The sequence below is a fragment of the Vidua chalybeata genome, chromosome 6 (genome assembly GCF_026979565.1).
Source record: "Vidua chalybeata isolate OUT-0048 chromosome 6, bVidCha1 merged haplotype, whole genome shotgun sequence".
In the NCBI taxonomy this organism is placed as follows: Eukaryota; Metazoa; Chordata; class Aves; order Passeriformes; family Viduidae; genus Vidua; species Vidua chalybeata.
In genome coordinates, this window is record NC_071535.1 from 9,600,618 (window position 1) to 9,618,518 (window position 17,901).

Below are 17,901 nucleotides of genomic sequence, written 5' to 3' on the forward strand. Positions count from 1 at the left end.
CGTGCTCACAGCGGGAGTGCTTTCAGATTCTTGCAGGCTGCATTAGCAGTGTATGATTTAGAGGATACAACTAAAATATGTAATTTACACAGTTCTGACAAGAACAACTGAAAAAGATGACCTTTTTAACTTTCTGATAGTTAAAAAAATAAAATGTCTGAACAAAAACAAAAAGAAGAAGGATCTTTGCTATGATCAGCAAGCCTTGTAAGTGTACAAGACAGCAAAGACAAAAGAGATTTCAGATCTCTTGTCTTTAAACTGTATCTGGGCAAATCACAGACTGCCTTCTTTGCCATAATGTGATACCTCACAGCAAAGCATCTTGAACTAGGTTCTTTGCACTGCATTTTACTTTTAAATACCATGTATAAAAGCTTCAGCTTCAAAACTTGTTGTGGCTTAACTAATACTTTCAGCAAGATACAGAGCCTTGATTAGCTCATTAACCACGTCTGGGAGACCCAGAGTAACATTTTTTTTAAGTCCCATAGGAAACCATATACAGAGAAGGTGAGAAATACTTTCTGTACTGCAGAGCTAACCAAAGAACAGTTAGGGCTTTTTCAGTGGGTTTGTGAAAGAGGAGGAGGAAGGGATTTCCCAGCTTCCTTCCTATAACTGAAGTCCCCTCAGTTATAAGTTTCTACTGTGTAGATGGATCAGAGGCCATTCAGTTAATTATAACAAACAGTTCAAGGGAAGCCAGGGACACAGCTGATCTACCTGACTAGCTCAAATGAGTAAAAACTGGCCCAGCCATGTGCAAAGACCTTTGAAATATTTAATTTAAAGAAAAATCAAAGTAAAATTACTATTAGAGCAACATTACAGCATTCACTCATTATACTTCCTCCACTGAGCAGTTCCTCACGAAAAGGAGAAGGCAGTGAAAGAACAAGTGTGAAGTAACTTTGTAGGATTTGCCTTGCTCAGTGTTCTCCTCAAAAGATGCCAAGAAAACAGGGCAGCCTCCAACAACTGACGCTGAAGCAACACAATACAAATTCCATATTAAAAAATGGAAGCCAGAAGAGAACACATTTCTGCACAGGTTCAGTAAGACCTGAGCAGAATCTTTCAATTCAGCATATCCAGCGTCTGGATCAGTGTGCAAAAAGCCATTTTAGGTGTCTACTTGGAGAATCTTTTAACCAAAGCATAGGAAAGGGGTTTCCTTCTTCTTCCCATAGATTTTAGCAGTTCATTTCAAGCAGAAGATCGCATAAAACCTAGGGTTCATTTGTTCATATTGTTTTTCAAATATAAATTTGGCATCTTTTATTGACTTAACGGCTTTTTCCCTTCTGAGTGAGCTGTTCTATATAATCTGTATATTCCTAGAGTATTTGCTACAAAGCATGGGACATTTGCAGAAGTCACTAATTCTCAAAACATCTCCATAAAGTTATGCAAAAGTTTTACCAACATCCAAATAATTGCCCATATCAGAAAATACCAAGTTTGGATACTAAGGAACCATAAAGAAAATCTTACAATACCCATTTCTTTCTCTTCAAAACAGTCCTTGTGCAAATATTATCTAAAGCTGTGTCAAAACCAAAGCTAAAAGAGGTAGGTTTCAGCACCAGACCAGGGTATTTAGGTTTACCATGCAGTCAAAGGAGAGGCTGGCTCTGCCAGATGGGTGGTTGCTCCCAACAAAACCAGGTGTCCAAGGCAGAGGGATGAGTCACCCTCTGGTAGTGCTTCTTGGCTATTTAATATCTGGTCCTTTTTTAAAGGCCAGTTAAACCAGTTTCCCTCACACTAATACATGCAGCACATATTCTTATGCACCTTTGTACTCTTATTAGTCCCAGTCATGTCGTGTTTTGGTACACAACTTGTGGTAGAAACACACTACAAAATGCCCTGAATATTAACAGTATGTACACAAAACCTGCTTTAAGCCAACCCTCATGGGTTAAACTAAACTGATTTCCATTCTTCAATACAGACAATTCCTTAGATACTGTTCTCCAATCTCACCCTGAATTCAGTTGTACTTCCAGTCAAATAAAGAACTGGGATTTGGAATATTGCTTGCATCTACAGGCTTTCTTCATGTTCCTACATTGTAGCTAAGCAACTGTTATCCTATCAAATACTACTTTATTTGATCATCTGACCCTTAAGCTAGCTTTTAGCTCACTGGAATCCCTCTGAGAGAGATACTACAGATCTAATGCAAAGTATCCTGGAGTGCTGTACATGACAGGAGTGAGCAATCACTAATTTGGGATTTGAGCTGCCTGTTTTGACCATTCAGACCAGGAGTAACAGGATATTGTTTGCAGATATATGTTTAAATGCTTCCAGCTTAAGATTTTTCAGATGTAGTTATTTTATGAGCAACAACTTTGCAGTTAATAAACCTGGTTTTATATGCTGAGACTACTGGAAGTTTAAAGCAAGTATCAGTGAGATGTTTGTTTTACACAGCAGAGGGGAATGAAGTGGTTGCTCAGCCCTCACCTGCCCTGTTGCATAGACTGTTTTAACAGCCCCACGTAAGCACTGCGTGCAGTTCAGAATCACCACTTTGCGTTCAGTTGCTTTTCTCAGTTCTTCCAGCAAATCTTCTCTCTTGTCTGGGGCATTGCCACTTCCATAAGTTTCAAGTACTATGCCCTCAATTGGAGGCTGAAGGAATGCTTTTACCTGGTTAAAAACAAGACAGGGAACAGAGATAAAAGGTGTGTTAGGTCATCCTTAAAATTTTCACATATGGCACAGCATTTTTTAAAGTGGTCTATTCCTCCTATAGTCCTACAGGCTCTCATGCCTTACAGTCTTCTTACACCCTTCTGTGCTTCCCTTTTGCAATAACTGAGACTGTAGAATAAGCTTTTAAAAAATGAGACTTTTTCTCTCTGACTTCCTTTAAAATTTCTAGAGGGTTACATTTTAAAATAAACTGTTTTGTACAGTCATTAGCTGATGTGAAAAAGGATGCTATTGTTCAAGTGCCATTAACAGGCTGTGCTGTTGCACCACTGGTTGGTACAACAAAAAGGTACAGTTACACTCATGAAATAAATGTTGAATTAATAACTGAGATTAGAACTCCACTCTCCTGCCCAGTTTTTTTTTTTTTTTTTGCTTTAGAAAAGAGTTTAGTTAACCAATGTCTGCCTAAGAGACAGAGTGTTTCACCTTTCAGGAAAGAACATTCTAATGAAGCATGAAGTTTTTTAACCCCAAACTGAACTGATTTAACTCAGAGACACTTATATATTCTGGGCCAGTTGACACTGAAGTAGATATTGTGCCTCACTGCAAGAGAATGCTGTAAGGGAATGCCTAGCAAAGTTCTCTTCCTAGAAAGGTGTATTTTCAACAACCTAGACATTTCCTTGCTGATCACATAAGCTAAATGCAATATACTGTAAACCCCCATGAGGCTAACTATGCAGTTGGTGTTTTATTGCAAATATACCACCCCTCTGTCTTCCCATCTGTTCATATTCACCTAAAAAGAATAGTGATATAACTGGGGAATGCTGCTTAAACAACTGGATTCAATTTAAGCAGGCAAGAGCCACAAAAGACCTGTCAATTTAATGGAACTAATATTAGCCAAAACTTAAAGACTAATTTACCTAAAATCACAGTCTGCAAAATAATTTCTAAAGGCAAAAAATTTCACTTCTCATTTTCAGCAGCAAAATCCCACTTTTCATTTTCAGCTCTGTATGAATGCTGAGGGTCATGTGAACCATCAGTGTGAGACAAAATGAACCTTGGAAAAAAAAAAAAGACTTGTAGAAATAATCACACTCCACCCACCAGATTGTCTATTCTTTGACAAGATATCTATTAATAGGCCTCAATATGCACCAGGATAATATTTTCCTAGTCACTGTAGCTTGCATCTGTCTAGAAAACCACACTTGACCTATTTATGAGTCCTGATAAGAAATTATTTTTATGTTCCAGAGCCCAGGCAGTTTATACAAAAGATATTTGAAAAGCTTTTATCATTTATGGCATATTGAAATAGTCTTTGAATGCTCTGATATTTAAAAAAAAAAGCTTATCAGAAGAAGACAGATTCTTTCCCTTCCCTCCAAACCCCAACCACTACTCCAAACAATGCTGCTTTCCTACAAGTATTTGAGCATCACTTCACCCATTTCCAAAGTGAAGTGGGGACACTTACAGCAGCAGCAGTGATTCCTGGGAAGATCCGCAGAAGTCCAACATTCCTGTTCATATTGGTGTGAACTCGGAATTTCTTTTTGGTATTGGCTCTCCAAACCGTTTCCCAGTTTACTGTTAAGAAAAGTAGCCTTTTTTAATTTAATATTAAGACATGCTATTAAGTACACTTATAGTACTTGATTCTTAGAACTCTGTTTTTAAAATTGTCCTTAGGCAGGGAATTCATGAAAGACAATGCACTTTTTAAAGAAGAAATGAAGGCCCATTTAAGACAGAAGAATTAGCAGCTGGTCTGGCATAGGTGAGATATTTACTTGTCATACACTGACCTGAACTTCACTATTATGAAGTTGGCCTGATACAAGCGTGGATTCATGTTTGGAAAAGAGACCTTGATCTTCTCAGATGTAAGAGATGACAAATGCAGTTACTGTTGCTGCTAATCACCTCCAGAGTTTATTAGGTAGTTATTAATGATTAAATAAAATAGCAAGGATTCAATTAACTCTGATTATATATTTAGAACCAGAAGCCAGCTGTTTAACTAATAGTTTGTCTGTGTTGCATTATTAGAAGCCAAGTCATGCATTATTGATTTCAAAATTTTACTACTTCAGTGTAGGAGTGCAGCATTGGTAATGCTGATGGCTCCTACAAGGCAGTGGAAGAGGTTTAACAAAGAGCAGCCAACAGCTCAGAGCGTTGTGCCTCCATGAAGATAGATCATGCTGTAAAGCTGCCTGCTTTCCCTTCATGAGTTAAGCTTTTGAGATTTTGGAGAAACTCCCAAGCAGCAAGACAGATAAAAGATCTGCGTGCATAATACTGACTTGCTCTCAGCCATGCAGAGAGTTACTCACACCAATTACTGTTGCAATTTCTTGCAATCAGCAGACAGCCACTTGCAAAAAAAAAAAAATCAAGAATAAATTTAAAAGCCTCCATTGAAGCCTGCTCTATTGCCAACTACCAGAGACACTAAAAACTACACAATCTATTAAGTCAGGATAAAAAATAGCATTCTCCTATAAGACTCTATGAACTTTTCTTCCCTGTCAGCAGCTAGAGTCTCGTCTTTCTAAAAACGGCCGTGTGCCATTAACCAGGTCACAAGCAGCTGGACTGGCATTTTTGTATCCATCCAGTCACACTTCAGCACATGGATTCCTACTGCCCTAGGAGTGGGAGAATAGAAATATAGACCATTTCTGCAGCTTTCTGATAAGCTGTCCAGCATGATTCTGAAACCACCTGGCTGGACTTAGTAGTTATCTAAGTAGCTCTCAAAGGCCTCCACGAGCTTTCCAGAGCCATTTAGAGACCTGCAGGAGGAACCCAGGGAAGTGCAGAGCCTGTGCATTTGTTCTGCGTGAAGTTCATGGGCCTGGCTAACCACATTCAACATGAGCACTGTGCTTTAAGAAGCAGCACTGTTTAGCAATAAATCCATTCCTCTAAGCCTTCTAAAAATAGGTTAACTCTTTAAAAGCAGCCTCCTCTATAAGAAGGGATGGCAATAAAATTGTATCACAGCTTGCTTTTCTTTTATCCTCCATAAGGTAGGAGTCCCTGCCAAAACTTCACAAATGCATTCTACTACGTTTGGCAACTGTGAGCATCCCTGATGCCTGTAACCAACTTGAAGAATGAACTGAGAAAACCTGCCTTGGCATGGAGCTCTAACACACTGCCAAAAACAGAAGAGCAAGGAAAGAGATCAGAGGACAGGTTCAGAAGTCAGACCTACACCAGGCCTATACCTGTACTCTTGGAGTACACTCTACCAAATAACATCTCCAAGATAAATTTAATGCATGCAGACATAGTATATTGATGTAATTCCAAATTATATTAAAAAGAAGATAAAGATTGCCCTGCCCTTGAGTTAACATTCGTTTGGTCATGAACCTCGTCAGCCTACATAACGTGTTTGGTGCTGCAGACTCCACAGATGTCAGTTTTCCATTTGCCAAACAAGTCTAAAAGGCAGAACAAAAGGCAAATGTGATGAAAGAGCCAAAGACAAACAAACATACATAGAAGACCGACTTCATCTCAGATTTACCCAGAACTGCTGAAAGTGAGGCAGGACACCACACAGGGGAAAAAAGAAAATAGAATACACCCTTTGCATCCTCCATCTCAAAGTTTACATCCCCAAAAAGGGGATACTGTTCCAAAAAGGAACAGTATTTATGTCACATAGGTAAGTTCAAGCATCTTCATTGTACTGAATAAACCAGCTGTCTTGCTGTGTCATATCACACAGCAATCTTCTTTTTTCGTTAAGTCAAAGAGCCCAAGAACATAAGAATAACTAACAGTTCTTAAGTAAGAAATTCATATACAAGCAAGTGAAGTGCAAAAAGCTGCATCTCTTGGTGTTCACAACTCTTTTTTATCTTATGGGTAAGAGTGATTAATTAGGGATACTCAGTTTTGGCACAGCACAGAAAACAATAATCTGCTCTGACTTGGGTGGCCTGTGCTTGTGAAGAGTTTAACTGATACAGCACAATGCATCATGTAAATGTGGGTGCAAAAGTGAGGAGCAAACACAAGCTAGCTACTGGTGTGGCACAGCAGAAAGAACGTTTCTAAAGCAGTGTACATAAAGAAATGGCTATTCACATACTATACCCACAATAGCTTGGGACAGATTGCTCTATTCAGAGAGACAGCATTCAAGATATTAAGGCCTTCTGCTTACTCTTCCAAACCAAACCATCACATAAACAATAGTCTGATATTTCCAACCTCCCCTCCATACCAAACACTATAGCCTCTTATCCTGGGGTGACTTTATGATAGTTGTATCACAATGCCAAATCACTGCCAAAAATTTACATCCTTATCTTATGCAACTTTGTTCACACACATACACAATATATGGTGATTGGGTTAGTGCAAAAAAACCCCAGTCTGACTTAAAATAAAAGTAACTCTACACAGATGAGAAAGCAGAAAATCCCCCTGCTGTTAATACAGTGCAGGTTTCAACTTATAACAGGAGAGCAGTAACTCAGAGCGACACCTCCCTTAGGAGTGGTGACTGAATTCCAAGTTATGAAATCAAACAAGAAATACAGCTTTTCTTGATAGCAGAGCTGCAGACAAACACCAGTGCTCTCTTCTCATCTTTCTCTGCAGGGCTACAGGTGAGCCCTACCACTATATAAACTGCCCCAGAGTTCACTGTGATTCACAGCAGCAGCAGCTGAGGGGTGGGGAGCACAGGCCAACCTATGATTGCAAACTCCTGCAGGAGGCAGACGAGCACAGACCCCCTTTCTTGGCTGTTTGTTACAAAACAGACAACATACCTCTTTGGGAATTAACATTTAAACTGACTGGTGTCACTGCAGCAACCAAGATGCCTGCTTAGAAAGGAGCAGGGATGGGGGACCGAAAGCACGCCAGTGAAGAGAGCTGGTATATGCCTTCATACATAAAGGACCTGGGCTTTCTATATAAATAACTAACCAAGATGCACACTTGGCCAGTGACTAATAGCTTCTCTCTAATGAGATTTGTGGGTAGATGAGGCCAAAAGGGCCTTCTAACTGTCTGCTGCTATGCCACATCTGCTCACAGGCTCTGGCCCCTGCACAGGTTATCTCTCATTGTATGGTCCCATACATGTGCACCACTACAGAAGTTACATGCACGTGTGATGAAATAATTCCAGCCACAGTAACAATGCAAGTTTCACATGTCCTTCGTTAGAACAATCAATAATAAATATCAATTTTATAAATAATAAATAAAGCAATCAATTGCAAAATATATTGAGAATCTTTAAAGATCTCAAGAGAAATAGTCTTCCTTGTCTCTCCTGTTTTCAAAATATGGGAGAAATCAGGTAATGTATTTTATCTGATAAGATTTGAGATTTTAGAAATATTTCTTATTATTTCTATACTGTCCATTTCATACAGAGATTTCTGATTCTGCTGCAAAAGTATTTCCCATCAGCACTGGGAAATACTTACTCAGGAGTGGGCTAGAATTTTTCATTTCTTACAGGATTTTCTTGTGCTAAATTGAAAGGCCTAAGGAATTTGATACACTTGCTCATCTAGAACTGGGTAACACAACTCCTAGGCATTGCTAACACAGCTAAGGATCTGGCTGAGAACACAGTTATGGGATTAGAAATCCACTGGGAGCTTCATCTAAACAGGGAACAGGATAAAAAATGGATCTCATAAATGAAGCAGAGAACTGGAAGGGTAAGGGAGGGAAGAGGACTAAGCTTCTCCCTCTCCTCTCTAGCCCTGAAGTAGACTGCTGCCTTTATATGCTTTGCTGAGCCATGAACAGCATGTCTTATTCCTGTGCGCCAATCCATGATCCCACTATGCTCCCCACTTCCTCCATCCTGCTACCTCTCACCTTCTGCTTCCCTGGAATTTTCATTCCCAGCTTTGTTAGAACCAGGGAGCCTGAGGAAGAGTTTCTGCACATGGCCTACTCCTCCTGGCATCCTCAAGCTGCTCTCTATAATGCTGAATCAGCCAGAGTCAGCCCTGTCTACAGGAGGATTAAGACATATTATATAAACACATTTGAAAAAAAAAAAAAAGTTAAAAGATGGTAGATTTGTTTGGTTTGTTTTTAAAAGCCCAAGTGGCTCTTTGTCTCCATGAAAGCTTCATACAAGGACTGTACAAGCAAACTCAAGGGAGACAGAGATGTTTCAAACAATTACTTTGGACAAAATAAAGCAGCACCAGCAGATTGCCCTTACTATAAACTATGTTCTTTCAAAATGAAACAATCCTTCAATAGTGACACCGTCATCTTGGATAAATGATGCTACCCTAACTGGGTAATCAACTGAATCAAATAAAAATAGAGCCTATCACACCATCAGTTTTTAAATCAGAAATCCCCACTGATCCCAATGAGGCATTTACTGAAAAGATAATGGGTCCCAATATGGGCCAAGGGAAGTGCTTAATAACGTTCTCATTTTTCTACTCTAGACAAGGAATCACAAAACAATTCATTCAAATCTAAGAGAGGAATAGCATGCAATTTGCAGCTTGATTTCATTATTGATTGGTTGGTAAACGGAATTTATTCATACCCTGTTTGATGCAGTTCATAAAAACTCAAGAAAGAAGAGTCTCCCCAATTTACTGCAACAATCAACTGATAGCATTTCTGCCAATTTCAGAGACATTCTATTTGACATAGCACAACAGTGGCAGACTGTCTACCTGAGAGATGTCTTGCAGGCAACTACAGTATTTCACAGGCTTCCTCAGTTTGTATCTGGCTGCTACAAACTTTGATCCTGAAACTTTCTTAAGTGACTCCCAGTCATTAGGTGGAAGGGAGAAGTTTATTTTTCCAGATTGTAGAGTGCCTTTCTCTAGAAGTAGAATCCATTCAGAATGGCATGTTGCATGGCACAGGGCTAGGTCTCCTACTGCCACTAATGGCACTTGGCTGAAGAATTCAGGAACTGTTCCCATTTTTTTTCTAATAATGGAGACTGTCACTAAGTCTACTCCTTTTTAATACCTGTTCTATACAAAAGCATCTCTCATGTTTTTTAAAACTGTACTTCAGTATGTTTTCTGGCAGCTCCTCATTTGGCTAGATTCCAAACGCATCTGTCTTCTCCAAAGAAAGGGTACCATTTATCCAAGAACATATATCCAAGAACATTTAAAGACTTTGCAAATGGGTACTGAAACCTTCAGGTAGTTTTTTCCCTTCTTAAGAAACAGAAACATAAAAATTACAGGGAGTCTGAGTAAGTTTGAGGGAAAAAAACACTTTTTAGGTCTGCTGCTGTCAGTGTGTTTACAGTTCAGGCAGGTCCTAAATATCCAGTAAAACATCTTACACAATGACATGCAACAGATAATCTGTTGAAGCTGCAAGTACTCTGTAATAACTTTTCTCCCTGATTTCAGAGCCCAGCATGGTCATTAATGAGATGAAACTCTTTGTTCTTTCAGTCCAAACTCCCTCATTTTATCTTTGGAGCAAACTTTTTTCTGACACAGGGGCAACCTTCCCTCTGGTTAGTCTGGCTCTTTAGTCAAAGTCAGCCTAGTTCACATCTATATTCAACAGATAAATGCAGTTGAGTCACAAAGTCTCAGCCTTACTAATATTTAAACAGATTCAGAGCAGATGAAGTGAAGCTACAGGACTTTCAAAGATATTTGACTTTAAAAACGACATTTCAACTACATAAGCACAGGTTCTTTTCAGCTACAGTTCTGTTGCATGCGGCATAAATTACACGGCTTAAGAGATGATGTTGCTTACTTGTAATATCAACCTCAGCATTTGCAAGTGGAGGCAGGTTAGGTGAGGAAAAGGCATTGAAACTCCCAGCATCCACCTTAGTCACCCTATTTCCCCTGTACAGTTTATTATAAAAATATAGGCACACCTGCAAGACAAGTAAAGAAACAGGTCTATGAATAAGCCAGTAATTAAAAGATGCAGTAGATAAATACAGTAGTCCGTCCTTTATAAAGTGTTTTCTAAATCTTTAAAGCAACCCAGAGCCTAGTAGATGTTTACAAGTCTAACCCTTTCAAAAAGTGTTGGCACTTCTGTCACACATTGGTTTAAGAATTTAAGAACAAAACAAGTTAAAATCTAACTAGTTTCATAATCCTCTCATGAGGCTTACTCTAGGAGACAGCAAATTTGCCTGAGTCCACTTCAGAGACGGAGGAAAGAAACAGATGGAGGATATCAATTTTTTAATAAATTAATCAGTTATGTATAAATTCAGAGTCCAAAATATAACAAAAAGCCTGGTGAAAAATGAGGATAACTTCCAAGCGTTACAACACATAAATAATTATGCTCCTTCTCAAGTCTGTTAAAGTTTGTCAATTTGAAGGAAAAGAGATACCTCAAAGCTGTTATCAGTTATTAAGATCTTGGCCAGTCAGCTGTTGCTGTTGTGTTACAAGAACTGGCTTTGAGAACATGGCAGAAGTAAGATAAGGTGTAACCTGACCCATTTTCTCTCTGAGTTTTGAGCTGCACAGCACAAACAGCATGGTACTGAGACTATGGAGGCACCTCCACGTTCATTAGGCGTATCACCCTCAACACTCCAGTCTTCAGGAACAGAGCTAGAAGACACTCCTAACAGGTCTATGGAGAAGTTCAAGGTAACATTCAGTTAAAAAAGACTTACAAGTGTTTCAGATCCCACATATTTGCATGAGAACCTCTAGTTTCATGTCTGCTGCAGCATACGTTTCAGACTTGAGAGTCTTTCTAGATTGTCTATGGGCAAATGGAATATGACCAACGTGAGACCAGCACGTGCTTTGCCACGCAAGCACTGTTACCTCAGTTAGAATCCATTCATCTTCCTGATTAAGTGCAATTCCTTACTGCCTACCAGATATTTAGTGAGTATTTGTGTCCTGGCTAGAGGGAGAAATGCAGTTTCTTAGATGGTCTTCCCAGGCAAACAGACCTCAGGAATCACGAACTGCCCAGCCATCAGCAGTGCCCCCAGAAGGTTGTCTCGGCCGTCATTCTGCAGCTCATAAATGGGCACCTGAAGAGCAGAGACTGGAATTACATCCTGGCCCTTATGTAAAGCCTACACAGCAGAAAAAATGAGTCCAACTTATGCAATACAAATACATGAATAATTTATGTAACAATGATTTATGACCAAAAAAGTTTTCCTTCTTCACCCAAACTGTTTTAGACTGCAGCAGATGGCAAGACTTCTCTCTCTGCTTAACAGAATTTTGTAATTTAAGTGTTTAAAAACTAATACAGAGATTTTTCTAATGTGATTAAAAATATTAACACTGGTTCAAGAAAAATAGAAAAACTAGCTAGTAGGCATAGTTAAAAGTGACTGAGCATAGGAGAAGTGATGATAGAGAGAAAGAGCAACACCCCCAGAACATACAGAAATGTCACTACGGGCTTCACAACAGCTCTCTTGCACCATCTTTCCTCATAGTATAGTAGAACTGAGCCAGCAGGTTATTACTGACAGAAAAGAGCAAGATTAAAAACAGAAATTTAGTCTGCTGAGTGATGATTTCCATGCCTTTTCAGACTGCCTCTTTATTAAAAGAGAGTGCTTCTTTCAGCAATTATTAAAAAAGAAAATCACATGCCCCCTTGCTGGATCATATGTCAGATAGATCTCCAAGCAATAAAACCAAAAAGAAAGCAAAACCTTGACTGATGTATCATGACTAGGCTACTCCATGCCAAGACAGCAAGTGGGAGCCTACTCCTTCCTAGACTTTTGTATTTTGACTTCAAATAGACCACATGTGAAAGGGAAGTTATGAGATTGGCGAGAGGAATTTTACAATGTGATGTTTCATCTTTCCTTTGTGATTAGAGTAGTATTTTATACTCAAGCAAGCTATTCTAGTAAGACAACCCCTCCCCCTCAGACAATATGCAAAGGGCTGATCTCCAGCTAAGAGAATGAAAATTAATAAATGTAGTCTTTAGAGGGAAGGAAACAGACCATATTAGATGTTTTGTGGAACAAAAATGATCAAAAATGCATCTAATGATATATTTTTTTAAATTATAAAGAATGCAACAATGAGTAATGTAAGTTGAGATAACAACTGATGAAGTAAAAAAAACTAAGCTTCAGGGCTTTTAAAGAAAAAAAGACAGCTGACAACCAGTGGCCACCTGAGGCTGGAAAAATGCTTCTCATATAAACCGATTAATACACAAAGGCCAATGACAGGCTCTTATGTCTTTCTCTGAAGCATCTGGCCCCAGCTATAATGAACTCCTGGTCTGATTTGGTACAGAGTTGTGAAGTCATTAATGGTAAAATTATGGGGCAGATTCTCAGTTGGTGAGCCCATCATTTCTCACTCATTTCTGTCAGCACTGTGACCATTCACCCTGGCCAGGGGCCTAGCCTGCACTGCTAAACTGTACAGTGATAATCAGTGATAATCAGGATATAGCCAAGTTCTGCATATAAAAACCAAAAATGAGGATTCCTGCTTCAATTTCAAATTAATTCCATTACCTGAGATCCTGTCAGAACAACAGTTTTGCCCAGGTTCTCACACATGAAGGACAGGGCTGAAGCTGTGTACGCCATAGTATCAGTACCGTGCAGGATCACAAAACCATCGTACTTCTCGTAGTGCTTCTGGAGGTGGAGAGAAAACTTTAACAGCTTTCACACTGTTAAAGAAATGCCCTGGCACCAGCAGTTGAGGTACACAGGGCATTACTTTCATTGATGCAGGCAATAGCACAATGCCTTATAGGGTACTGCACACACAACTCCTCCTAAACTTACCCTGTTTCCAGCTTGAATACAATTAAGGGTTAATCGGACACGGAGCACTAGAGCCAGTAATTCTGATTATGGAACAGTCAAAAGAGATTGTTCTGTGTATACATATTAATGCAGCATTTTTAAACCAGAAGACTCCTAATTAAGAAAAGCTTAGCAATGGCTTTAAACAGGAATGTTAACATATGCAAATTAGTCGTATAGTGTGATGTCTTGTTGCCGCTTTTACTTTAGGGATTACACCATTTACAGGAACAGATTAGGCAAACCAGGGCTATCATAATATAGGGGAAAAAACAATCCGTTTAATCCATGGCAGACAGGCAAACTACCAGTGTCAGAGTGCCCTCTTCTGATGGAAAGGCATCCTTTCCATAGCAGAACCTGGGGGAGAGGCTTCTTGTTCATTAATGGACGCTCACCTGCTGGTTTTTGAGAAGGCCTTCACACTATCAGGCACATGCAGTATCAAAATGAATCTTATAAAATTTTTAATCTACATACAATTCCACTCAAGAGGTGTTTTTTTTTTTTTTTAATGCAAAGCCATGAATCACACTGCTCATCCTGTGAAAATAGTTGCTGGCTTTTGGAAGAAAAAGGAATTGGTTTAGCTACTTTAAGAATCATGGATATAGCAAACACTGCAGGGAGAGACACTGATGTCTCTGATGTAAGTTGGTAACATGGAAAGGATTACACAGAACTCTAAGCAGATATATGAAGTGCCAGCATGAGCAGGAAAAAAGATGTTTAAACAAGATTTCTTTTTAATTACACTCCTCATGTTATACTAGGCACACACACTTGGCACCTCCTGATAATAAGGTCATCTCCAAACTAATTTGTAGGTTCCTACTTGTCCTTTTGCTATTTCTTCACCGATACTTGTGTCTGTCTACCTGTTGCTCCCTACTGGAAGTTTCAGGGGGTTTCTGCTTATCTCTAACAACTGAACCAACACAACAACTGCCAATGTTGCAAGGTCTTTCTGCAGGCCAAACTACAATGGGATGCAAAAACCATGCTGCAGCCATTCACCAAGGCAGCAACAAGGTAAGGTTTCAAGAATGGCTAAGAAATAGCCACCTGTCCTCTCTAAATCAGTACACTCACAAGTACTTTCAGTCTTATGAACCTTATTAGATGCAAAAGAACACAGTTTGGTTTAAGGTTCATAAGGGAAAAGATCAGGTTGCCAATTAAGGAGATATCCCATAGAAATATCTTGGAATGTTTTAGTCTGGAAAATCATCATGTTAGAGCTGTGGCAGGCAAGCGTCCAAGATGAACACAAAGTGGCAGTGTCTGTACACAACTTGGAGAGTTGAAAAGGGTTCCTTTTTTTTTGCCTTCTCAGCAATCTTCATTTAGATTACACAAACCGGGCATACAGAGAACCTATGTACAAGAAAAAAAAAACTACTTTTATTTTGTAATAAAAACTAATATGCCAATAAGGGAAAAAAAGGTAAATTATCTCCTGTTCAGCATGGGACTGCTGCCTTCTCTTGGCTCTCTTGGGCTTTTCCCAGCTACACCCCTGCTGCACCCTAGAGACTTTTCATGTACACACCAACTCCATGTCTTCTTTGCCTGGGCAAGATGCATTTGATAGGACAAGCAACCTCCCAAGTTTGGTGGTTTCAGGATGCTGAACCTTCAGCATCATTCCCTGCATTATTGAACTGTTCACATGCATTGCTACAGCATGGTGGAAGAAGGGAATTCACACTATAAAGCTCACTATCACAGAGTGGAAGAGCAGTATCTTCCTAGCCCCACAGTTATTTATTTCTGTCAGCTATGTATGAATTCCTGGTATGAAGCATTTGAAGTGTTTTGCAGTTTTGCATTTTTTTAAAAGTACACAGCTAAGTTCAGACAAGGGACAGGCACACAGAAATGCTGATTTTTTTATTCTAGAGAAGGATGTAATGAGTTTATCTATATATGCAGAAATATCTAGGGCTTTAAACATTTTCCACTGTGGGAAACCTAACCATGGTAGCAATTTCTTCTACTGGTTGCAAAGCCAAAGCTAGTCCAGTCCACGTGTGACCAGAGTAAGAAATGCATAAAGACATTAAATTATTTTCTATGTCAATAGCCAACTATTAAGCTATTTGAACACTCAAATGATGCATAACTAAGCAACCTTCAGCTAAGTTACCCACACCTAAGGATTTTATTCAACATTTTTGGACAGTGAATTCAAATCAATGTTTTAGGACACATCAACCTACATATTACATACCTTATTCAATCACAGCTGCAATTTTTCTATTATTTTTATTGTATGGTGTTATGGCATGGCTCATACTTGGAAGAACGATGTAACTGGAAGTAGTTTACAACATTTCAAATGAAATAAAAATACTGCAAACTTTGCAAGCACAGTACTTCTTATTTTGTGAATCATTAATTAAGGTACTTTACATTTAAAAAAACAAATACATATGTATAGTGCTACTGAATTGTTTTATCTTCCTAAGTGTACTAGAGATACTGCTGGTTTTGTTTGAGTGAAAAATAAATTCTTATCCCACATCTCTGTACCTCAAGTTTCTTTGCAATTTTGGCCCAGTCATCTGGTGTCATGTTGGAAGAATCAAGCAGTGGCGAGAGCTCAACGATTGTGTAAAAAATTCTCTTGTTTTGCTTGGAGAGACTATGAAGAAAAAGAATTGGAAAAAAAAATCTTAGCATTAATATCAACTCATAACTTCTGATTTTTTCTTTAAATCAGTAGTTTTCACACTTTTCCTCCCCATTTCCCAAATCTAGGAGAAAAATGTCTTACATCTGGAAATTAAATTCCAAGTTTAGAAGTTCATGCCTTGATGTGGTTTAAAGCATAAATACCCAAATTTAATTTAATAATAAATACAATGTGAGAGGCAGATGTGGGTGGTTTCTGGGCTGTGAGTGCACATTGCTGGGTCATGTCCAGCCTCTCACCCACCAGCACCCCCAAGTCCTTCTGGGCAGGGCTACTTGCCATCTGTTCATCCCCAGCCTCGATGGATGCCACAGTTGCCCTGACCCAGGTGCAGCACCAGCACATGGTCTTGTTAAACCTCATGAGCTTCACATGGGCCCAGTTCTTGAGCTTGCCCAGGTTCCTCTGGATGGCATCCCACCCTTCAGGTGTGTCAACAGCACCTGTGTCATCCTGGTGTCATCTGCAAGTTTGCTGAGACTGCTCTCGATCCCTCCATCCATGTCATTAATGGAGATATTAAATAACACTGGTCCCAGTGTAGACCCCTGAGAAATACCACTTGTCACTGATGTCCATCATGACTCTGAGCCATTGACCACCACCTTCTGGCTGTAACCATCCCATCAATTCCTCATGCACTGAACGGTCCACCCATCAAATCCATCTCTCTCCAATTTAGAGAGAAGGATGTTGTAGGGGATCACATCAAAAGCTTCACAGAAGTCCCGGCAAAGATGTGCTAGCTGAAATCACCTTCCTGTCCTCCATGTGCCTTAGCAGAGCTTCTAGAAAGATCTGTTTCATGACTTTTCCAGGCACAGAGGGGAGGTTGACAGGTCAGTGGGTCCCATGATCTTCTTTTCTATCCTTTTTGAAGCTAGGTGCAGTATTTCCCTTTTTCGAGTCACCTGAGACTTCCAATAAAATCTGCAGACTCATTCCCCCTATGAAGCCTCAAAGACTGCTGCATACAGCAGAGAGAGCATTTAAACAATGTGTTTAAACTGACATCCTGTACCTAAGAAGTCAGACTTCACATGAAAAACTACCTTGCTGGATATCACATTTACACATGCTAAGAGTAACTTTGGAAGTCAGCTGAAAATCTGTGACAAGAAAGCTCTCCTGAGAATGTGCTGTTTAAATAAAACATGACATCCTGATACCAGAAACCAGCCCTGTCTTCAACTTCTGATGCCTCTCTCTAAAAAGAGATCATGTCATTCCTCTTATATTGACGTTACACACCAATATACAAAGTTCACAAAATTTTCTCCCCTCAGGAACTCACAATATTTCTCAACCACCTAGTTAAAATATCACTTGGCTAGCACAAAAGACAAGATGGCAAATTGCCACAACTAACCTCCAGAAACAGCACTCAGCAGTGCCAGAAAAACAAGACAAGATTAGTTTTTAAACCTCAGTTTTTTTGATGTGAATGGTTGTTTTAAGTTTTTCTGGTTTTCAGGGGTATTTAGGACTCATACGGGTGTATTAGTGTAGTTTTGTTATGTTTCTAATCCCTTAAGTATTTAAAAGTTATTCAAGCACTGTGTCATAATAGAGCACCATTTTTCTCAGTGTAAGCATCATATTTAACACAAACTGTATATTCATATAAATACTACTGCACCAGGTGTCCAGTAGTTTTTCCCTTTACTCTTTTTCCTGCTATCTGCCTTTTAAGTAGTTACTTTTAAAA

General features: G+C 39.3%; 1 protein-coding gene across 1 annotated transcript in view; it reads right to left on the reverse strand.

Annotated features, from left to right (window-relative positions):
• Window positions 1-17,901, reverse strand: part of ASPG (asparaginase) — a 44,651-nt gene that overhangs the window by 20,705 nt on the left and 6,045 nt on the right. The window contains exons 3-8 of the mRNA XM_053946122.1: window positions 16,031-16,142; window positions 13,196-13,321; window positions 11,639-11,722; window positions 10,459-10,585; window positions 4,166-4,278; window positions 2,479-2,664 (exon numbers count right to left, since the gene is read on the reverse strand). Of these exons, the coding sequence (XP_053802097.1) occupies window positions 2,479-2,664; window positions 4,166-4,278; window positions 10,459-10,585; window positions 11,639-11,722; window positions 13,196-13,321; window positions 16,031-16,142 (748 nt within the window). The remainder of the gene's footprint in view (window positions 1-2,478; window positions 2,665-4,165; window positions 4,279-10,458; window positions 10,586-11,638; window positions 11,723-13,195; window positions 13,322-16,030; window positions 16,143-17,901) is intronic.